This window comes from Chlamydotis macqueenii, chromosome 21 (assembly GCF_036417535.1).
Source record: "Chlamydotis macqueenii isolate bChlMac1 chromosome 21, bChlMac1.mat, whole genome shotgun sequence".
NCBI lineage: Eukaryota > Metazoa > Chordata > Aves > Otidiformes > Otididae > Chlamydotis > Chlamydotis macqueenii.
This window is the reverse complement of record NC_141576.1, coordinates 7,881,008-7,904,564: the sequence shown is the minus strand read 5'-3', so window position 1 is coordinate 7,904,564 and position 23,557 is coordinate 7,881,008. Positions and strand designations below refer to the sequence as shown.

Sequence of the window (23,557 nt, the reverse complement as noted above, 5' to 3'; positions counted from 1 at the left end):
GATGTGAACATGTTACACCTTGACCTTGAAATGTGTTTTTTTCAAAAATAGAATAATGAGTAGCTTAGAGTTTCTTTATGTTGACCAACAAATAAGAATGAGTTTATAACAGTTGCTTAGCACTTGTTACTTTTCTTAGGTTTCAGTCCAAGTAGTCGTGCTAAATTGAATGCACAGACATTCAAGTAGCTATGCCAATCTACAAAGTTCCCAGGCAGGTCTTGGGGTCACCTCTGTGCTTTCGTCTAGTCAGGAATACAAGGTAGTACTCATGCCCAGGCTCTCCCATCACAAAAGTGGTTTATGAATGTCTGCTGCAGCTCAGACTGGAGCTGTCTGGGGAAGCAGAGTGTTTGCACAGGTACCTCCTCACTGGGTATTGGCACGGCTTCATACACATACATCAGCGAACAGCCTAAGTTTGATTGCCCTTGAACACACTTTCAGGCAAGGCTGTAGGAGGGAAAATAAACTGAAAATACGTTGTTAATCTCAGGATATCTGATACTTGTCTGAGGATATTGGCTAATGTTACAATTTAGGATGGTTCTCCCCTCTACCCTCCAACGGTGCAATTAGGTGAGGTAACAGAGCTGATCCAGCAGCTTTCTGCATCTGAGCAAAAGGCTGTAATCAGCTGAAGACTTTGTCTTATCTCTGTCAATAAAGGGAATGAAAACGAAAGGATATTTCTTCGAAATTTATCTTGTTTTTCCTTCATTCGTTCTCTTGCTGTATGTTTAGTATGCTGGCCTTGAAGGTGATGCTGATGAGTACAGGGTCAGAGGAGACAGCCTCCTGTCTGGAGGAGTACATTTAACTTTTGCCATGGAAGCTACTTCAAAACAGAAATAAATCTTTTCCATTTTGCTGATTTTGGCTGGCATAGCGTTAAATTTCTCCATAGTAGATAGTATGGGGCTATGTTTTGACTCTCTGTTGACAACAGTGTTGATAATACAGGGATGTTTTAGTTATTACTGAGCAATGCTCGCAGAGCATCAAGGCCTTTTCTGCTTTCTACACTTCCCTATTGTAGTGGATGGGAATATGAGCAAGTGTATCGATATGAGCAAAGGTATCAAAGTGAGCAATGCAGATGGGAATATGGGCGAATGTATCGAAATGAACAGCATCTGAGCACAACGGACAAAGCAAGAGTACGTGCTGAGAAGCAACAGTGTGATGGACAAAGTAAGAAGTACGTGATGAAGAACAATGCTACAACATCAGCCAGGAGCATGAAGCTGATTGGACAAATAGTGGGGTGGTAGAGATCATGCAAATAGTTGCCCTATAGGAACAGAGATCGTAGACAAAGCATCCGGGTAAAGAGTATAAAACACTGCTTGTAAAAATAAACTTTGTCTCATTCTGTCTCGCACCATGAGTGAGTCCGTGCTGTAATATGTCACACCTGACCAGTGAGTAGGCTGGGGATGTACAAGAAGTTGGAAGGGGACACAGCTGGGACAGTTGACCCCAAGTGACCAAAGGGATATTCCATACCACGGCACTCACTTTGAGAAACCTGGTTGACTGAGGGCTGATGAGGTTCACCTGTCAGAGAAGGAGAAGAGCATCTTTGGCTGTAGACTTGCCAAGCTAGTGAAGAGAGGTTTAAACTAACATTGCCAGGGCAGAGGAATCTCAATCCATCTCACTACTGTCAGTTTTATGTCAGTGCCAGCAACCTGGGGAAGGATCACAGGTCAGAAGGAGAACACCTGAAGAGCAGCGTAAAGGAATTCCAGCAGTTCCAGCCAGCAAATCGGCTTCATCGGAGGCGCAAAGTAAATGCCTCTATGCAAATACATGGAGAATGGGGAGCAAATAAGAGGCACACTTGCAGGAATATGACCTTATTTGCATCATGAAGACCTGGTAAAATGGTTAATATGACTGGAGTGTTAGAATGGAGAGACTGGGCGATTCAAGAACTGTAGGAGAAGAGCAGGTTCGAGACCATCTAAGGAACCTGAAGGTGCACAAGTCCATGGCACCTGATGACATGCATCCACAGGCCCTAAGGCAACTGGTGGATGAAGTCGTGGCAGTTTAGTGATGTTCCCAGTGACTCAAAAAGGGGAAACATGAATTCCATTTTTTAAAAGGGAAAAAAGGAAGACCTGGGGAACTACAAGCCACTCAGTCTCACATCTTTGCCTGGCAAGATCATGGAAACCATGCTAAGGCTCATGGAATACAAGGAGATGATTGGTGACAGCCAACATGGCTTCACTAAGGGCAAACTACACCTGACAAATTTGGTGGCCTTCTAAGATGGCATTACAGTGTTGATGGATAAGGAAAGAGTAACTGATGTAATCTATGTGGACTTGCGCAAAGCATTTGACATTGTCCTGCAGGACACCCTTCTCTCTAAACTGGAGAGACATGGGTTTGACAGACAGACCACTTGGTGGATAAGGAATTGGCACTCAGAGAGTGGTGGTCAATGGCTCACTGTCCAGGTGGCAACCGGTCACAAGTGGCATCCCTCAGGGGTCGTATTGGGCCCGACCCTGTTCAACATCTTTGTTGCTGACATGGACAGTGCAATAGAGTGCACCCTCAGCAAGTTCACCGATGACACCAAGTTGTGTGGTGCCGTCGACACGCTGGAAGGGAGGGATGCCATCTAGAGGGATCTTGACAGGCTGGAGAGGTGGGCCCGTGCCAACCTCATGAAGTTCAACCAGGCCAAGTGCAAGGTCCTGCACATGGGTCATGGCAATCCCAGGCATAAATACAGGCTGGGTGGAGAGTGGATTGAGAGCAGCCCTGAGGAGAAGGACTTGGGGGTACTAGTGGATGAAAAGCTCAACACGAGCAGGCAATGTGTACTTGCAGCCCAGAAAGCCAACAGCATCCTGGGCTGCATCAAGAGGAACGTGGCCAACAGGCCGAAGGAGGTGATTCTGCCCCTTTACTACGCTCTGGTGAGACCCCACCTGGAGTACTGTGTCCAGTTCTGGAGACCCCAGCATAAGAAGGACATGAACCAGGTGGAGCGGCTCCAGAGGAGGCTATGAAGATGATAAGAGGGCTGGAGCACCTTTCCTATGAAGACAGGCTGAGAGAGTTGGGGCTGTTCAGCCTGGAGAAGAGAAGACAGTGGGAAACCTTATGGTGATATTTCATAGTTCAAGGGGGCTGAAAAGAACGATGGGGAGAAACTTTGTAGAATGGCAAAGGATAATAGTTTAAACTAGAAGGAGGTAGTCATATTAGCCATCAGGAAAACATTTTTTACAATGAAGTTCGTGAAACACAGGAAGAGGTTTCCCAGAGAGGTGGTGGATGCCCCATCCCTGGAAATGTTCCAGGCCAGGTTGGAGGGGGCTCTGAGCAACCTGATCTGGTTGGAGATGTCCCTGCTCCTTGCAGGTGGGTTGGACTGGATGGACTTTAAAGGTCCCTTCCCACCCAAACCATTCTGTGAATCTATGAACTGATGTCTTGCTCAGCATATAAAGCTGGGAGAAGAAGGAAGGAGAGACCTTTGGAAATATGGTGTTTGTCTTCCCAAGTAACTTAAGACATCTGAATACCTGCCTGCTAATGGGAAGTATTGAATGAATTCCTTGTTTTCCTTTGCTTACATGTGCAGCTTTTGCTTTGTTTATTAAACTGTATTTATCTTAACATAATAGTTTTCTCACTTTTACTTTTCTTATTCTCTCCTTCATCCCACCAGATGGTAGTTAACGAGCAGCTCTGTGGTGCTCAGTTACCCACTGAGTTTAAAACACAACATCTATTAAAGTAATAACATCCCCCTAGATAATACACACACACTTCCAGTGACTATTGTGTCTCTTAATGCAGCATTAGCAGTTCATCAAGTCAGCTTGGTGTTTCTGCACAAGCGTGAAGCCTACACGATGTTTCCCACAGATTGTGTGCAGGTAACAGTGGGATAAGTGTCCGAGCCGGTAATCCAGTCTGATTAAATTTTGCTCTGCTCTGAGCATGCTGTGCCTACAGGCCTGTTGTGGTTTTGTTTAGTGAGAGGGGGCCTAAGCTTCTGTAGGAAACTGCTGGAAGTTGCTCCCTTTTGTCCAGTGGACTCGGCCAGGCCTAGGGCAGACCCGCTGCTGGTAGCAGAATGTTCTGTAATAACGCCTCTGCAATAACATATTTAAGAAGGGGAAAACAGAAAAAAAAAGGAGAGAAGAGAAGATGTGAAGAAGCTGAGCAGGGGCAGAGAGGGGGAGGCGCGAGCCTTGTGGGCCTTGCAGGCCTCACCCCCTGGCCTCCCGCCAGGTGGCCAACTGGGCCCGACTCGGCCCGGCCCGGCTGCAGGAAGTGGAGAGGAGATGAGATATGAAGAGACCCTGAGAGGCGTCTGCCTGCCTGTTGTGAAGCACTTTTCTTGTGAGAGGAACGGCTGCAGACGCCAAGGGCAGTGCAGGAGGAGGGGGAGCAGTAATACAGCTCCTGGCCAAGATTCCCCTGCAGCCCGTGGTGCAGCCCATGGTGAGGCCGGCTGTGCCCCTGCAGCCCGTGGAGTCCCACAGAGGAGCAGAGATCCCCCTGCAGCCCGTGGAGGCCCGCGGAGGAGCAGAGATCCCCCTGCAGCCCGTGGAGGCCCACGGAGGAGCAGAGATTCACCTGCAGCCTGTGGAGGACCCCATGTCGGGGCAGGTGGATTCCTGAAGGAGGCTGTGGCCCGTGGAGGGCCCGCTGGGGCAGCCATTCTGGAGGGACTGCACCCTGTGAAAGAAATGACCCACGCCGGAGCAGTTTCACGAAGGACTGTTGCCCATGGGAGGGACCCCACGATGGAGCAGGGAAGGAATGTGAGGAGTTCTTCCCTCGACCATGAAGCAGCGGTGTAAAACAACATGTGATGAACTGACCACAACCCCCATTCCCTCTTCCCCCTTGTGCCGCTCGGGGGTGGAAGGCAGTAGAGATAATGTTAAGCTTGGGAAAAGGAGGGGTGGGGGGGAGGTTATCTTGTTCTCTGTCTCATTATCCTGCTAGTTTTACTAATAAATGAATAGTTTTCCCCAAGTCGAGTCTGTTTTGCCTATAACGGTAACTTTAAGGATTTTCTCCCTGCCTTTATCTCAAACCTCGAGCCATTTTTCTTATATTATCTCTCCGTGTTCTCTCGGAGGGTGGGGGGAGTGAGAGAGAGACGGCGTAGTTTGGTCCCAATCCGGCCTGAACTTATGGGAAACACAGTCCTTAAAATTTGTTTACTCTAGTGGGCTTTCCACAGCCTGCTGCAAAACTGGAACTCCATTCCTGCCTGTTATCTCTTTTATTGTGTGCCACTCTTCCCCCAGGGACAAAATCCTTCTTCTGTATAATCCCCCAATTATTAGAAGTCTCATCCAGCAAGTACAAAATGGAGGTCCAAGTCCCTCTTTTTGTGCATTTTTTTCTCTATGTCAAGACAGTGCTCTACACACTAGGCCATAATCAGTCTGAGGCGCTCCTCTTGCTGGCAGGGGACAGTATACAGAGGGACAGAAGATTGGTTGAACACACACACGCGGATCCCCAGTCCATTCCTCTCATCCCTCTTGAACATCGGCAGCGTAACAGTAGTGAGATCTTGGTTCTAGTCTTGTTGCCAGGAAGTCTTCCACACAAAATGCGTAAGCTGTCCTCTCTACCTGAGCCGCTCCAAGCTGTTGTGCTAAAACTTAATGATTTGCTTAATAATTTGTTAGTTTTATGAGAAGATAATAAGCTACATTTCTACATGCACAAAAATAACCTTAGGGTTAAAATAAGCCCAGACAGTGTTTTGAGTCAGGGAATACAATTTCCCAGAGGTGCCAATTTCAAGGTGGCAGGAAGAGCCTTAGTGGGAGACTTTCTCTTTGGCATTTGCTGTTGGATTTTTTTTTTTTCTTCTGGAGTAGTCAACATATTGGATGGGAGGACTTTTCTTCTGCACCCACATAGTTTTTCTACCATCAGTTGTGGATTAGGCACCTAGTTCCTGGAATAAATGCTTAGCTTTATAGCACTGACAGTCTTTTGGGAACTTGGTTGCTGAGGTGAGGGCCCCATATATGGGAAATTGAGATAATAATTCAACAGTTAAAAGTAAACGGGAATAATATAAAAGCTATGATGTAGTCTTATATTATTATGATCTGTATGAGCACCACAAATAGTTTTAAGTTCAGGACAATATTAATAAGATCTCTTTTACTGAAGTGAAAATCTTACGTAGGAGACAAGTAAGTAGGAAAGAGGACTATCACAACCTGCCCCCACCCCAGCAAAAACATAAACAAAAAAAACCCTCAAATTATTACTGTGTTTTATTTCATGTACAACATATAAACATGGGCAGATCCTTTTTTCATAATCTTGCCACTAATAAATAAAACTACAAGGCAATCTTTTAATTTCAAAGTGATTCCAGCATTGCAGTTTGGACTTCCTTTCTCCTTAAAGAAGAACACAAATATCTGCCAGAAGAAGGGACTTTCCATACAATTGTGTAGAAAGTATTCCTGTTCTCCTCTACAACCGTTCCCTAAATTGGCAATAATCAGTACAAGTTACAGACTGATAATTTTCTTGTTATGAAAGTATTGCTAAACACGAGCAACGTCTTCAAGTTACTTGCTGCAGTTCGGTTACAAACATACGCATGTCACATGCAGACATACAGGTAGAGACATAATTATCCAACACAGTGGAAAGCATGGGCTGGAAAAAAACCATAACCCAATGCTGCAGGACGTTATGTGTATGGGAGGCCAAATCACAGGTAGATTTAAATATCAACTGAGACTGTAGGAGACTGCTCAGTTTCACCCATCATATTCCAATCCAGAAAAAAAAAAAATAGTGGAAAATGAAACTGTGCCCAGGATGTTTTCATTCCAGTGTTACACAGCTCATACAGAACTGAAACCTCTCAGGTGAGGTTTGCGGTCTTGTTGCCCCAATTGGACCAGACACAACTACTTCAGGAGTACCCCTGGTACAACTAAATGAGCTAGCAGCTCCAGTGTGACTGTAGGGGAGTTGGAGCCCAAATAGTGATTTGTGAAAGTATGTCATCTTGCAAATATGAATGCACAAACTTCCTAGCTTGGCACATCTTTGGATTGTTTCATCATTATTCAAAAGCAACCAGCGCAGGCAGCGTTGGCACAGATTTCGCACAAATCAGTTTCTCGGACAGCCAGGTCTGTTAGAGAGAAAAGAGGATTTCAGTGAGATGGCAAGAGAAGTTTTGGAAAGCAGAGCCACACACCAACAGATTTGGATAGACCTTTACCTTAGTGTTTTATGAGTTTTAATGTTCCTTGAACCTATTACTGATATAAGGAAAACTAGTTCTTGCAAAAATCTGGCTTAAACAATTAAATAAAACCTGAGTTCATTGGGGAAAAATGGGAAGATTTGGAGGCAAGAGAACAAACAATGGGACATTTTGTAGGAGGGTCATGGGGATGACCCTCCCATGGCTTGTAGAATCACAATATTAGTTATATTGGTACTATTTCTTCCTGAAGTGTCCATTATATCAGACAGTAGATAAATGCAATATAATAAAATAAAAAAGCAAACACTAAGCAGTCAGTTCAAGAATCACTATAAGTGCCTTGGAGACAGACTGGCAAAGATTGATCCTCCTCATTTACATCGCACACATCTTTTAGGCTACCTGGAAAAACACCTTCTTCTACAGCAATTAGAGAAAGCCATTAGACCTTCTTGCAACTTGCAGTTAACTAGAACTGAGTGTTATAACTCTACTTTTCCCGTATGCCGGAGGAGATCATGAGGTCTCCCACTTTAAGTAATGTAAGTCAGCGTGTAGCTGAGGAGGAAGTGTTTTCATGGTTACAGCAGCCTGATCCGTAAAGGCTACAGCTAAGCTCAGCACAGCAGGAATTTTCTTCTAGGGGCTCATGGCTGGTGTATTCCAGCCTTTGTAGAGGTGAGCTGCTTTAGAAGTAACAGAACAGTCATTATGTTCCTTTGCCTGCTTCTATTTGAATACTTAAGGTTGAAAAGAGTGAAAAAAAAAAATGTCAACTATGCAACATACTCAGCCTCTCAAAAATCTTGGATGCATCTTCTCTTTTGCACACAGATTGGAACTCCTCAGGGAGATCTTTATCATCACATGGAGAATAGTTAGCCTTTGAAACCACCATGCGAGGGTTAATCTGTCTGTTCTCATCCATAAGCTCCTTTAGCTTCTTCACGGAGTCAAGGGAGAATTTCAAGTCTCCATCCTATTTAGATAAAACCAGGAAGAAAAAAAAGAAAAAAAAAAAGGCATCAGGAAGTCAGTCCTTAGGCAAATCCATTCCATTTCAACAATGAGCTCTGCCAAAATATCTACTACAGGGAAAAGACATTATTGAAACAAAGTCTAGATAAAATCAGCGCTGACTGAAGGCAAATGACCAGCTTTTCAAGGCCAAGACCTTTCAGAGCAGCAGCGAGATCTGGGTGGTTAGTCAGGGCTTTCATTACATGTCACAGTGGATGGAGGCATCTCTCATTCCCATGAGAGAGACTCACAAAATTCGGGGTCAAAACAGAGAGACTGGGAATCTTCAGCCTAGAAAAGAGGTGACTGGGCAATAAGTGGTAGAGATTTACAAAATCATTAGTTGAATGGGTGTAAATGGACATTTATTTTGTTCACTCTTCTGTCTAATACACCAATGGAGAACTTCAAGTGTTGGCTGACACATGGCAGGCTCTAGCCACATAAAAGGAGCTATTGCTTCACATTACATATTGTTAAGAGCTGAAATCCCTCACCCCGAGGTAAGGAATGTGGCAAGTTTCCATTAACTTTAAAGTTGTCCACATAATTAATGGAACAGAAGTTATTGGCAGCAATATGACACTTCTGATTCAAAGCTCACATGACAAGCTCTCGGAGGCTAAGAGAGTGTTCTGGGAGCTATTACTCCATATTTAGGTTGTTGGACTCTGTGGAATGTTAATGGTCATTCCCTCAGTTTCAAGTGAATTCCACTGTTGAGGTCATAAATTTAAACTGCAGGTGTTGAAAGTGTTAAGCTAGGTGCATAAAGTCTGTGTATGTCTGCAGATAATCAGACTTTGCCCTAGAAGAGAAATAAGCACTTTCAAATTGATCTTCAGCAGGCCTTTTAACCTGGTTTAATGGCCAACATGTAGTCAGTAGGCTTCTCAAAGTCTTCCTCCAATTTCCATCATATTAATTCAAGATCTGTGATGCAAAGTGTCGAGATAGTGATACTCAGTCTTTAAAAACATGATACGAAGTCAAATTAACTTCACTTCTGCTTTGCAATACATTTTGTTAAATTAACAACTTCTGACAAATTACAGGAGAGGGAAAGGAAGTCTTAGGAAGAATTTTAGAAAACAAAAGCATAAACCAAATTTGTGCACTAAGTAGTCAGACCTTAGGGACCTCAGGTAGGCCAAATGAAAGGAGTGCAACACACATGCAGAATACCGTGCACATATGTTGGGGAAAATACAGATTTAATAATTAATGACATAAGAATTCAAACAAGAAAGAGCAGCTAAAAGACCAGTGCTGCACCCAACCTAAAAACAGCTATTCTAATTTAGTTGGGTTTTTTTTACACCTCCGAGTGGAAAAAAAGATTTTTTTTTTTAATTAAGTAGGAAGCTATCAGTTCCCCTGGAGACTCTAAATGTTAAAGAATGGTTAGGAAGAAAGGAATAGCTTAAACCTACTATCTCTGGATATCTCTGACTTCGTGTCATAGTTCAGCCCCGATTGGGACCAGACTACGCAGTCTCTCTCTCACTCCCCCCACCCTCTGAGAGAACAGGGGGAGATGATATAACAAAAACGGCTCGAGGTTTGAGATAAGGACAGGGAGAAAATCCTTAAAGTTACCGTTACGGGCAAAACAGACTCGATTTGGGGAAAACTATTCGTTTATTTTTAAAACCAAAGCAGGATAATGAGAAAGAGAACAAGAAACTTCACCCCACTCCTCCCTCTTTCCAGGCTTAACATTATCTCTACTACCTTCCCACCCCCCGCTGCGAGCAGCACAGGGGGGAATAGGGAATGGGAGTTATGGTCAGCTCATCACAAGTCGCTTTCCGCTGCTCCTTCCTCCTCAGGGGAAGAACTCCTTGCATTCCTCCCCTGCTCCATCGTGGAGTCTCACCCACGGGCTGCAATCCTTCGTGAAACTGCTCCGGCGTGGGTCATCTCTTCCACAGAGTGCAGACCCTCCAGAACGGCTGCCCCAGCGCGGGCCCTCCACGGGCCACAACCTCCTTCAGGCATCCACCTGCCTTGACGTGGTCCAGAGGCTGCAGGTGAATCTCTGCTCCTCCGTGGACCTCCACGGGCTGCAGGGAGACAACCTGCTCCACCATGGTCATCAGCACAGGCTGCAGGGGAATCTCTGCTGGGAGTCGCATTACTCCTCCTACTACTTTTTCACTGACCTTGGCATCTGCAGCCGGTCCTCTCAGAAGAAATTCTTCACGATCGGCAGGCAGACGCCTTTCAGGATCTCTTCACATCTCATCTCATCTCCACTTCTGGGTCGAGTCAGGCCCAGGCAGCCGCCCGGCAGGAGGCCAGAGGGTGAGGGCTGCAAAGCCCACAAGGCTCGCGCCTCCCCCTCTCTGCCCCCGCTCAGCTTCTTCACATCTTCTCTTTTTTCATCTGTTTTTTTCCCCTTCTTAAATACGTTATCGCAGAGGCTTTATCAGGGAATATTTTGTCACCAATTGACTTGGCCCTGGTCCGAGTCCACTGGACAAAGGGGAAACAACTTCTAGAAGCTTCTTACAGAAGCTGCCACCATAGCCCCCCCCCTCCCACTAAAAAAGACCAGAACACTTCAAAAGGAGCAAAAGAGGATATTTCAGGGCACAAAGATAGTCCCTGAAAACCTGTAGTGCACATTTAAAGGGAGTCAATAATTGTTCAAGAAATACTAGTTTTCTTGGTACTCTGAGGAAGTTATTTACATTGCAATCAACTGAAATAATAGAATAATAGAATCACAGAACAGTTTGGGTTGGAAGGGACATTCAAAGGCCATCTAGTGGAACATCCCTGCAAGGAGCAGGGACATCTCCAATCAGATCAAGTTGCTCAGAGCCCCAGCCAACCTGGCCTGGAATGTTTCCAGGGATGGGGCATCCACCACCTCTCTGGGCCAGTGCTCCCCTGCCCTCATTGTAAAAAAAATTTTCCTTATGCCCAGTCTGAATCTGCTTCCTTCTAGTTTAAAACCATTACCCCTCGTACTATTGCAACAGGCCCTGCTGATCAATTTCTCCCCATCTTTCCTATCAGTCCCATTAAGGTACTGGAAGTTCGCTCTAAGGTCTCCCCAGAACCTTCTCTTCTCCAGACATAACAGCCTGTACCTTTGCAGTCTTTCTTCATAGGAGAGGTGTCCAGCCTTCTGATCATCTTTGTGGCCTCCTCTGGACTCTGGAATCTCCCAAACTGCTTTCAAGGACGAATGCAGACAGATCCAACGCAGTCCCAAGTACAGACAAGAGTACTGAAGTACCTTCTTAACTTTTCCATGTTGGATATCATAGGTATTTGCATATTTTAGAAACTCTGGTATAGCCTACTCTAATAGCTTATCTGCCTATTAATATTTCCTTGGATCCAGCTAAACATTTCTTTAATCTTTTTTTTTTAAATGTGATATGCAGATCAGTTTCATGAAGAACTTCCTGCCTAGAAGCAGGGGACACAAGACAATTTCTCTTTTGTCACATCTTGCTTACATAATTATATAAAGTGGTACCCCCAGTTCTTGCAGCTTCACAACACATGGGGTATGAGTAAAAAAAAAACCTCTGGAAACGCAATACCTCAGCCAGCAAGGGATTTCAGAGCAATGATATTGTTGGTGAAGTTAATTAAATGGCAACAGCATGTTAGTAATAGCTGAAGCATTTTACAGAAAGAATAATTGAACCATAAGGAGATGAAGTTGGATATTAGCCAGAGCAAAATAAAAATTCAAGACTATTAGTTTAGCTTGAGATTCCTGTTGCAGCCATGCTTCACATAATATCAGCAATTTTTTGAACTTGTAATACCAAAAAAATTATAGAGCAGAAAACTCACCTTAACATAGACTGCCTGGGAGCTGTGCACCAGTGAAAGGACTCCAAGGACCGTAAAGGCAAGAAAGCTTTTCATAGTGCCTGCAAAGTACAGTCTTTCCTAACCTGAATAGATCTTATTTTCTCTCGCCTTGGTCTTTCTCTCTCTTTCTGTTGTGTGTCTCAGAATTTCTGTCTTCTTAGCAGCACTCAAACTGCCTAAAACTCTATGCTCCCAGTGCAAAACTGGAGCTTTATAGACTTCACACAGTATCTGCTTGGTAATCCATTAATCTAAACTTTTTATTGACATATAATAAACCCTCAGTGGACTATCAGTTATCTACTCATTAGCAGAGTAGGCCAGTCACACCCAGGCAGATCCTGGAGTTTATGAGTCTCTCCTACTTTGAGAAACTGACCACGACAAAGGCAGGCAAAACATTCTAGCCTACAACAAATAAATGGCAGAGATTGTTCTAAGGCAACATCCAAAACTCATTCTCCATATGGGGAATGTACTCAGTTTTTTGGCCACGTCCTGCAGAGCTGTGAGAAATAAAGAGATTTGGAAGGATATAGAAAAAAAATTGATATCTTGCACTCATTTCTGACTACACATGTCCCTCTTGTAGGGGTTCCAGGTACTAATACGGTAGCAATGGACTGATGCAGGTAGAAACAAACTCTGCCTGCATATGACCAGATATAAAATGTCATCTTGCTGCGACCTTTTGCAGCATCTAATTAAAATGTACACATTAAAAGTCACAGGGATGGTCATCAAGGATAAAGGCTGCCATGAATTAAATCTATTTCTCTGTGACTTTCAGTCTCTTCTAGAAACATGTCAATGTCAAACAGACGGAGAAGCATCAACATGCTTCGCTCAGCTCTGTTCTGTCCGTCAAGCTCAGGGCCTATAATCTGTAAATTATTTCTGGCATATGGTGGCTTTCGAATAACAGCAGACACCATGCCAAACAATCTTCCTGGTAACAGCAGAACAGAGAAGGGCAACAGTCAGCCACTAAGCAACCTTCTCAAATCTCAGAAAAGTTTTATGCTGGAAAAAACTCTAATAAGTTATTAGTGAATTCCAATCTATTGCGAAGATCACAATGAAAACCACTATGCTGCATAGTATAAAATTCCAGAAACTACAGCAGCCTGGCAATGAGCTTGTAGGCAGGGAACAGGACTTTTCCGCTTCAGTGTATCAGTAAAGCCAAAGCTACCCCTTACCTGATAGTACTAACTGCTTAGTGATAGACTTCTCTCCTCTCCACCAGTCCAGTCCACTCCTCGTTCACGAAAATTGAACCCCTAGAAGTCTCTTTATTACCACAAACCGAGCTTGTTTTTTCTGCTGTTATGCTTTCTCTGTTTTCTGTGCTGTCATGGCCAACAGCCAACATCACTTGCAACTCCAGAACTCACACCTGTGCCCTTAATTAGTCTAATATTGTTCAAGGGTAGAACAACAGAGAATATAGCAACAACCTCCTCCTAAAAACTTTGCAGAGGTGCCACAAGAGACAGACATGACTAGAATCCAATTAGGTGAATCCAAGGGTAAGAAAGCAATTAAACATAGGTAATAAAAAGGTATATCGAGAGGTATGTAAGAGGTAATTGAAACATCGCCTCCTATTACATACTTGTTTCCCAAAACCAGTGGGTCAGGACACCTATCAGAGCATGGACTATCACTTTTCATGAGTGTCATGCTTGACATGCTGATGGTGTGCCATAGTGGAAAAATCCCAGTGATTCTGATCCAAACGCTTTTCTGAACAGTCAAGAGGTAAGCACTCTCTTCTCCGTCTTCTTTTAAAAACCTCCAACGAGAATTACGACTGGATTACACATTGTTTTTTTTTTAAACTACTTTATCTGAGTTATGTCAAGCTCCGATATCAGTTTTGGTCCGTTACTTCACATGTCTCATTTCTGTCTTTTTTAAGATAATATTAAGATAAAATCAGTTCAGTTAAACCTTTGAGTGGCACTGTTGCGCTTTGTTGTCTGGATTAATCCAGTTCACATATCAGTTTTGAAACTCAAAAGTTTTTCCAAGTACCTGGAAAAAAAGGACTCCCTATTCAAACACAGTTCATGTTTCTCCCCATTTGGTATCCTGTTCCTTACAGATGGGATCACTTATGCTTTGGAGGAAATGCTTTCCTCAGAATAGTCATCAAATATCTTCACCTGGAGACTTAAGAGGACTCTCATGTGACATTCACCCAGACACGTACAGGGCTAATGGGAGCACATATCTAAGCAGATAGGATTTTTTAAAAAGAAACAGAGAGGCACATAACACATTAAGTCACCTCTAGGAATTACTTTTTTGGTGCTGTGCCTTTGAATGAAAAGGTCTACAACAAGAATAAATCTGGAACCAGACCCCTAAATGTCTTTTTGTGTTCAACTGGTCAGCCTCACCTCTGTGCCTGCCAAGGTCATGGAGCAGATTCTCCTGGAAACCATGCTAAGGCATATGGAGAGCAAGGAGGTGGTTGGTGACAGCCAACACGGTTTCACCAAGGGCAGATCCCACCTGACCAATTTGGTGGCCTTCTATGACGGGGTGACAGCATCGGTGGACAAGGAACGAGCAATGGATACCATCTACCTGGACTTGTGCAAAGCTTTTGACACTGTCCTGCACGACATCCTTCTCTCTAAACTGGAGAGGCATGGGATTGATGGATGGACCACTCGGAGGGTAAGGAATTGGCTGAATGGCCGCACTCAGAGAGTGGTGGTCAACGGCTCAATGGCCAAGTGGAGACCAGCAACAAGTGGCATCCCTCAGGGGTCTGTGTTGGCCCGGCCCTGTTCAACATCTTTGCTGGTGACATGGACAGTGGGATAGAGTGCACCCTCAGCAAGTTCGCCGATTACACCAAGTTGTGTGGTGCTGTCGACACACTGGAAGGGAGGGATGCCATCCAGAGGGACCTTGACAGGCTGGAGAGGTGGGCCCGTGTCAACCTCATGAAGTTCAACCAGGCCAAGTGCAAGGTCCTGCACGTGGTCGTGGCACTGTCCGTGTCGCCAGCTATACCACACGAACTTTTGATATTTTCCTACAATATGACAGGATTCATCCATGAACAGGGGATATTGCTTCTCATTTTCTGGTAGATTATTATACAGTGGGTCATCTTCAGCATGTGTCACATCTTCCTCTGGTGACATTCCAAAATCTTTGCCTTCTGGCCAGTCCGTGATCACTTCTAAGGTTCCTGGGTGATTGCGGTTTCCTATTTGAGCTGACTGTGTGATCACTTACTGTAGAGGAGAGTCTTCCTTTTGACATCCAAGCCCAACACTGGCAGTCAGGGTGCCAGGAGGAGTTGTGCTTCAGCACCACTTTTGAAGCAGCTCGCTTCATATGCTGCCAATGTCTCTTTTTCAGTTGGAGGATAGTGAGTCTCGAATCTTTTATATCCTCAGCTCCAAAATATGAGAGGTCTCTGCTGGGGCTTTCTGCCAGAGGCTACAGGTAGGGCCATTCTCCCCGGCTGCGGTGCAGAGGATGTTTTTCACATCTTGTCCTGGCCCAAGGGCTACTGCATGAAAAATCTCCCGTTTAATTTGTTCAAAGGCTTGTCGTTGTTCTGGGCCTCATGTAAAATTGTTCTTCTTTAGGGTCACCTAATAGAGAGGGCTTAAAATCATTCTGTAATTTGGAATATGCATTCTACAGAAACCCACAATGCCCAAGAAAGCTTGTGCTTTGTTTTTGTTCCTTGGTAGAGAATGTTTTTTTGTTGACCACATCTATTGGAATGTGATAATGCCTGTCTTGCCATTGTATTCCTAAAAAAAAAAAAAAAAAAAGGGTCTCTTGTGCAGCCTGCTTGGCCTTGCTTTGTTTTATGGCAAAGCCAGTTTTCATTTCAAGAATTTGGTTTATTTACTCCCCTTTCTCAAAAACTTCTGCTGCTGTGTTGCCCCATAGGACAATGTCATCAGCGTACTGCAGGTGCTCTGGAGCTCCACTCTTTTCCAGTGCAGCCTGGATCAGCCCATGGCAAATGGTGGGGCTGTTTCCACCCCTGGGGCAGTCGATTCCAGGTGGACTGGACCCCCCTCCAAGTGAAAGCAAACTGTGGCCTGCATTCTGCTGCCAATGGGATTGAGAAGGACACATTGGCAACATCAAGGGTGGCACACCAGTTGGCTGCCTTTGACTCCAGTTCATCTTGAAGGTCTAGCATATCCAGCACAGCAGCACTCTGTGGTGGCATAACTTCATTCAGGTCACGATAGTCCACTGTTAGTCTCCATTCTGCGCTAGATTTTGGCAAAGGCCATATGGTGAGCAGGTCTTACTGATCACTCCCTGGCTCTGCAGTTGCCGAATCAGAATATGAATGGGGATCGGGACATCTCGGTTGGTGCGCTGTTGCTGCCAGTGCACCGTGGCGGTAGAGATTGGTACCTCTCGTTCTACAACCCTCAGCATCCCCACAATGAAGAAGTATTCCGACAGACGGGGCAAGGTGGACACCTGTTTAATTTCCCCCCGTCTCCACGGTGGCTATACCAAAATGCCACAGGTGCCCTTTTCAGACTTTAAAAAACCTGATCCTGAGGTAATCTATATCAAGAATGCACGGAGCGTCTGGCCCAGTAACTGTGGAGTGCTTTTGCCACTCATTCCCATCAGACTCGCGTCAGTCTCTAGCACAGTTAGCTGTTGGGTCATCCAGGTTACGACAAGTAGACATTTCACTCACACAGTGGATTCCTGTCTCCACGCCGTTCCACTAGCTTGAGTGGCGTAGAACGTCTTCCTTGAAAAAATACCTGTTCCCTGGGCAGCTTGGACAAGGTGATTGTAACTGTCGGCGTGCAAATCATCCAGGGAAGCAGAGAGTTAGAGTGTTCACGAGCCTGGAGGTGAGCCAGCAAGGGCGAGTTAGAAGCAGCAAGAGCCTTCAGTTCTGGGAGGTCTCTTGTGGGCTGTTGGCCAGTCGTTCGCGGTTTGAGAGCTTTTTTTTTCCCTGTGGGCAGCTTGAACAAGGTGCTTGTAACTGTTGGCGTGCAAGTTTCCGAGGAAAGTGCGCAGTTACAGTGTCTGTGGGCCTGCAGCTTCAGCGGCAAGAGCGAGTGAGATGGAGCAAGAGCTTTCAGTGCTGAGTCTTCTCTTGTGGCACCCATGATACGTGGCTCTCCCTTTGAGAGCTTCTTTCCCTCTGGGCAGCTTGGAAGATGTTATTGTAACTGTCGGCGTGCAAATGATCCAGGGAAGCACAGCGTTAAAATGTTCGTGAGCCCGTAGGTCTGCTAGCTACAGCGAGCGAGGAGCAGGCGGAACTTCCACTGGTGGCACTTCTCCTGTGGGAGACTGGCTGGTCATTCACCCTTCTAGAGACAGTTGGATACAGTTAAGCATCATTTATATCCATAATGTATTTCAGGAGGAGCCCAAACATCTATTAACCTGCTTCTAACACCAGCATCCAAGATAGCTCCGAGAACTTCCCATCCCGTCCTAGGCCGGATGCATGCCTCCTGTGTGCCTTTAATGTGAGATTGCCTGAGAAGATGAAAAAGCATGTTACAAGCTGGGAAAGTGATGCTAGCAGCATTATATGTAACCATGTTACGTGTTCCCATTGTTAGAGAGTTTTATGCATATGGAAACAAGCAGCTGCAATGCCTCACCACTCCTGCCTGCAAGGAGTAACTTACTTGCAGCACCTCTGAACCAGCTAGCTCTTCTCAAGGGATCCATCATTTAGACATCTACTTCTGCTTTCTTCACTGAGATTTTCCTCCAAGCGCAGAGGGATACAGTTCTTATGCAGGAGCTACAGCAGCAGAGCTCTCATTTAAAAAAAAAATAATCTGGATTTCAAAATCTGCTTGAACTGATAGCTTTTCCCATCCTTTTCCCTATATATCAATGCAGTCCTGCTCGTAGCCAAAAGAAAGCGTCCCCTGTACAAGGATGACTGCACCCTATATCCAGAGCACCATCAGGAAGGGTTTTCCAGCTCAAAAGAAAAGTCTTCTGCCCATAAGGACAGCTGGCAGCTTCTTCACTTGACATTTTTCACCCAAATGAAAGCGAGATTGTTGTGGTTTTGTTTAGTGAGGGGGGGCCTAAGGTGGCAGCTTCTGTAGAAAACTGCTAGAAGTCACTCCCCTTTGTTCAGTGGACTCGGCCGGGCCTAGGGCGGACCCGCTGCTGGTCAAGGCCGAGCCAATTGGTAGCAGAATGTTCCGTGATAACGCCTCTGCGATAACGTATTTAAGAAGGGGAAAACAGGAGAAAAAAAGGGAGAAGATGTGAAGGAGCTGAGCAGGGGCAGAGGCCCAGAGGGGGAGGCGTGAGCCTTGTGGGCCTTGCAGGCCTCACCCTCTGGCCTCTCGGCAGGCGGCTGACTGGGCCCGACTCGGCCCGGCCTGGCTGCAAGAAGTGGAGAGGAGATGAGATGGATGATGTGAAGAGATTCTGAGAGGCATCTGCCAGCCTGTTGTGAAGAACTTTTCTTGTGAGAGAAACAGCTGCAGACGCCAAGGTCAGTTCAGAAGGAGTGGGAGGAGTAATGCGGCTCCTGGCCAAGATTCCCCTGCAGCCTGTGGTGACGACCATGGTGGAGCAGGTTGTCCCCCTGCAGCCCATGGAGGTCCATGGAGGAGCAGAGATCCCCCTGCAGCCCATGGAGGTCCACGGAGGAGCAGAGATCCCCCTGCAGCCCGTGAAGGACCCCACATCGGGGGAGGTGGATGCCTGAAGGTGGCTGTGGCCCGTGGAGGGTCTGCTGGGACAGCCGTTCTGGAGAGACTGCACCCCGTGGAAGAGATGACCCACGCCGGAGCAGTTTCACAAAGGACTGTGGCGTAGGGGTGGGACCCCATAACAGAGCAGGGGAGGAATGCGAGGAGTTCTTCCCTCGACCATGAAGCAGCAACGTAAAACAACGTGTGATGAACTGACCACAACCCCCATTCCGTCTTCCCCCCGTGCCGCTCAGGGGGGAAGGTGGTAGAGATAATGCTAAGCTTGGGAAGAGGGAGGGGTGGCCAGGTTTATCTTGTTCTCTGTCTCATTATCCTGCTGTTTTTAGTAATAAATGAATAGTTTTCCCCAAGTCGAGTCTGTTTTGCCTATAACGGTAACTTTAAGGATTTCTCCCTGTCCTTATCTCAAACCTCGAGCCGTTTTTCTTATATTATCTCCCCCTATTCTCTCGGAGGGTGGGGGGAGTGAGAGAGACACTGCATAGTTTGGTCCCAATCAGGGCTGAACTACGACAGGTTCAAGCAGGGGTAGCAGGGCACAGCTGACCTTGGAAATTTAAAGGCCAGAGAGCTGCTGAAGAGCTATTCTCCTGCAGCTAGGCATGCCTCAGCAGCACTGGAGCAAAACCGAGCAGATCTGGCACCCTCAGCCAGTGGCATAAATCTGCCTGGCTCCAATTCATGTATTCGAGTACGTTGTTTCACCAGCTAGCCAGTTTGCAAGCACAGCTACAATTTACAGCCCCTGAAACTCAGTTCCTTATCTTCCCTGGAACCCCTGATCTCCACCAGCTGTACACGTAACATCCTGGGACAAAAAGCCTCATGCAGGCATCCAGGAGATGGGGGCATCTCATGTTCTCCAACTGAACAGGAGATGAAGATACCTTTCTCCTCATTTTTGCTTTTTTTAGGGGGAAAATGATGTTATTGCCTGGATATGAACCTTAAGCAACGCACAGCAAAGTGATCTGGCCCTGAGAAAGGGTCAGAAACAGGAGAGAAAGCTGTAAGGTGAAGTATACAGAAGTCTTTCTGCTTATATGGGTGGACTTCAAATGGACATTACTGACTGGTGCTAAGCTGTGGAGAAGAATACACAGAGGTGTCCAGTGCAGGAGGAAAAAGTAGCTATTCCAGCACTTATCTGGAGAATATGGTCGTAAATGAGGTCTCCTGGAGCCACGTGAGGCCACACTTAGAGACATATCTGAATTTTAGGTGTTTAACCCAATTGTCTGTGCCCAGTGTTTGCTCTCCAAGGGAAGGGCTTTGACCAAAATGCACGGGCGGAGGGGCTTCACCCCATCTGCCTATGCCCCAAGTGCCTCCAAGACATGGCTGGTGTTACCCCTCACATCCCATCACGTGCATCCCTCTGCACGTGTCAGTCTAATAAGCCACTTCACCAACGAGCAAAGGCCCCTGTGTTCATGCCTTTTTTTTACGGCACTATTTTATCTAATGACCGGGAGGCTTTCTAATTTATCTTGCCCATTTAAGGCTTCCCCCCTGCTGCCCCAGATTCATTTCATGTCAGTCCAAAGGACTCAGTGCAGACAAGGGCTCCCTGTGAAAAGCCAGCTTTGATGGTCTCCCTGACATCTTTCTATCATGTGTCAGCAGCAGCCACCGTGACCGAGGCATTACAACAAGAAGTCTACCCAGTGCAGAGGCTGGGTCACATGCATGGCTGCGGGGAGAGGAGATGAAGAGCAAAGTCATTATAAATATCTTCAGATCACTAATTATTCCTCTTCCTTCCCCTTCTGTATATTCCAGCTCCATTTATCCAAGCCAGACACCAGACAGGAGGCTACTGGCAAGAAAAATCCTGGGTCAGGGCAACTTTTTATAGCCTTGAGTAATGAGAGGAGGGACAACCTTTTCCTGTGGAGCCGTTCCTCCTCATCACGTGGCTTCCCCTCATGACATGCATGATCTATATGCAGTCACTGGCACAAAGCTTTTCTCATCCCCAGTCTGCCAACTGGCCCATGCAAGCCCATCCCATAAGATCAGCAGCAACACCAGACTTTCTTCAGGATCCCTGACTACTGAAGCACCCACACATAGCAAGGGACTTTCAAATGTCACCCAGTCCAACCCCCCTGCAAGGAGCAGGGACAATTCCAACCAGACCAGGTTGCTCAGAGCCTCATCCAGCCTGGCCTGGAATGTTTCCAGGGATGGGGCATCCACCACCCCTCTGGGCAACCTGGGACAGTGTTCTACAACTCGCATTGTAAAAAATGTTTTCCTAATATCCAATCTAAATCTACCTCCCTCTATTTTAAAACCGTTACCCCTTGTCCTATCACAACAGGCCCTACTGAACAGCCTCTCCCCATCTTTCTTGTAGGCCCCCTTTAGGCACTGGAAGGTCGCTATAAGGTCTTTCCAGAGCCTCCTCTTATCCAGGCTGAACAGCACCAACTCTCTCAGCCTGTCTTCATAGGAATGGTGCTCCAGCCCTCTCATCATCTTCGTGGCCCTCCTCTGGACCCTCTCCAACTGGTCTATGTCCTTCTTGTGTTGGGGGCTCCAGAACTGGACACAGTACTCCAGGTGGGGTCTCACCAGGGCACAGCAGAGGGGGAGAATCACCTCCCTCGACCTGCTGGCCATGCTCCTCTTGACGCAGCCCAGGATGCGGTTGGCCTTCTGGGCTGCAAGGGCGCACTGCCGTCTCATGTTGAGCTTCTCATCCACCAGCACTCCCAAGTCCTTCTCCTCAGGGCTGCTCTCCATCCATTCTCCACCCAGCCTGTATTTGTGCCTGGGATTGCCACGACCCCGGTGCAGGACCTCGCACTTGGCCTGGTTGAACTTCATGAGGTTGGCACGGGCCCACCTCTCCAGCCTGTCCAGGTCCCTCTGGATGGCATCCCTTCCCTCCAGCATGTCGATGGCACCACACAGCTTGGTGTCATCAGCCAACTTGCTGAGGGTGCACTCCATCTCCAACCAGATCAGGTTGCTCAGAGCCCCGGCCAACCTGGCCTTGGATTGGGGATGGGGCATCCACTGCCTCTCTAGGCAACCTGGGACAGTGTTCTACAATCCTCAGCGTAAAAAATTTTTTCCTAATATCTAATTTAAATCTACCTCCCTCTATTTTGAAACCGTTAGCCCTTGTCCTGTCACAACAGGCCCTGCTGAAGAGTCTCTCCCCACCTTCCCTGCAGCCCCCTTTAGGCACTGAAAGGCCACTCTAAGGTCTCCCCGAGCCTCCTCTTCTCCATGCTGAACAGCCCCAACTCTCTCAGCCTGTACCTTATCCAAAGAGCAGATCTTCTGGCATTAGTAAGGCCATCTGAATATGAATTGCTATACCACAGGGTTCGAGTATGGGGCTTGTACTTGTCCCTAGGTGGTGATGAAGTACGCATGTACAAACCAGTGCTGTCACATCACTGCAGCAAGATTCAGATAGGTTTTCTGCCCCAATCCTGCTAAGCTCACAAGTCGTGCTGCTTACTCAGAGTTAAGCACGTGTACTTAGCTACCGAACCATAGCTCAAATAAACAGAGCCAGACCATGACTCAAGATATTCATTTATGTACATAATGACTAACACTCAGATAAAGCAGGTTATTTCCACAGTGCGACTGCAGACCGGATATGAATATAGCTGCTGCTTCTGCTCTTTGTGTCTTTAATGTTCATGGGTGTGAAAAACCTCACACAAATATCAGAGACCCTCGTTGACTGCTTCTGCTGTTGGTTCCTCCGGACTCAGCGGTATTTTGAGTGGCAATGTAGGACCCACGATGCTTGACCATAATGGACTGCTTCATTTCAGTGGCCGTGCTCGCCAAACATCCCTGGCCATGACCTGGAGCCAGTCACAGCTATCTCCAAGACTGAAATAGAAACCACTTCATTTGATAAATATTTGTCTCCCTTAGCTGGAGGCCACACAACATGAGCCAGTGGAGACCCATGGGTTAACAGTTGTTTGTTCGACAGGCAGCATGCTAATTAGGGGCAAACTTCTCAAAGGCTTTTGTGGTCCAGAAAGATATTAGAGGGGAAAAAAAAACACAAATGTGACCTTTGTATATCAGCTGGTCTCAACTAGTTTGACTGTCCCAGCCCAGCTCCAGCTGGTTTCCTACTCAAGACATTTTAAACTGGTTTTTAATGTTCTCATTGCAGAGCCTCAAAGTTGTTCAGGCCTCCGGTTCCATCACCTTGATTCCCCAAATTTAGACTCAGAGTCCCCCTCAGGGCAGGACATGAGCCTTGTCAGTGGAGGCTTCTCCACATAGCATTCACAAGACTCTGATTACAATAATTTGGGCTAGAGCCTGGTTTACTGGTGATTAATTGTACAAGAGTTTCATAAAAGACACCAAGTCAAGCAGCCTTGCACTTCAGAAGAGTGAGAGCCCCAAAACCCAGCCTCTATCATCAGCCCTGCCCTGGGCTTCTCCAAAGCTTGCCTTCTTAGCTCCAAATATCTTCCTCCCTACACCTCATCACCCTCAAAGCACTTGGTTAGAAGCATTTACCACCACAGCATCCCATCACCACCTTCCCTGAAGGCTGTATCCTGCCTCTTAACCTGAGGTCAGTCCACTTCATAGACATTTGATGGATTTACGCCACTCTTTGGAGCTGTTCAAGAAGTGCTTCTGCTGAAAGAAGGAGATGGCTGCTCTCTGGACACCACAGTTAGTGCTTTTGCAGGTTTAGACATGCTGCATC

At 46.4% G+C, this 23,557-nt stretch overlaps 1 protein-coding gene across 2 annotated transcripts; it reads right to left on the bottom strand.

Moving 5' to 3' along the window:
• Positions 1-7,106: 7,106 nt before the first annotated feature.
• On the bottom strand, positions 7,107-12,169 carry GUCA2A (guanylate cyclase activator 2A). 2 transcript variants are annotated; one of them, XM_086764757.1, is made up of 3 exons: positions 12,095-12,169; positions 8,030-8,231; positions 7,107-7,159 (listed from the first exon to the last, which is right to left on the bottom strand). In XM_086764757.1, the coding sequence occupies exons 1-3, from the start codon at positions 12,167-12,169 to the stop codon at positions 7,107-7,109; spliced, it is 330 nt and encodes a 109-aa protein (XP_086620883.1). The 2 variants fall into 2 exon arrangements, with proteins under 2 accessions (XP_086620883.1, XP_010128608.1); XM_010130306.2 differs by having other exon boundaries at positions 7,107-7,174; positions 8,042-8,231.
• Between the last annotated feature and the right edge of the window lie 11,388 nt (positions 12,170-23,557).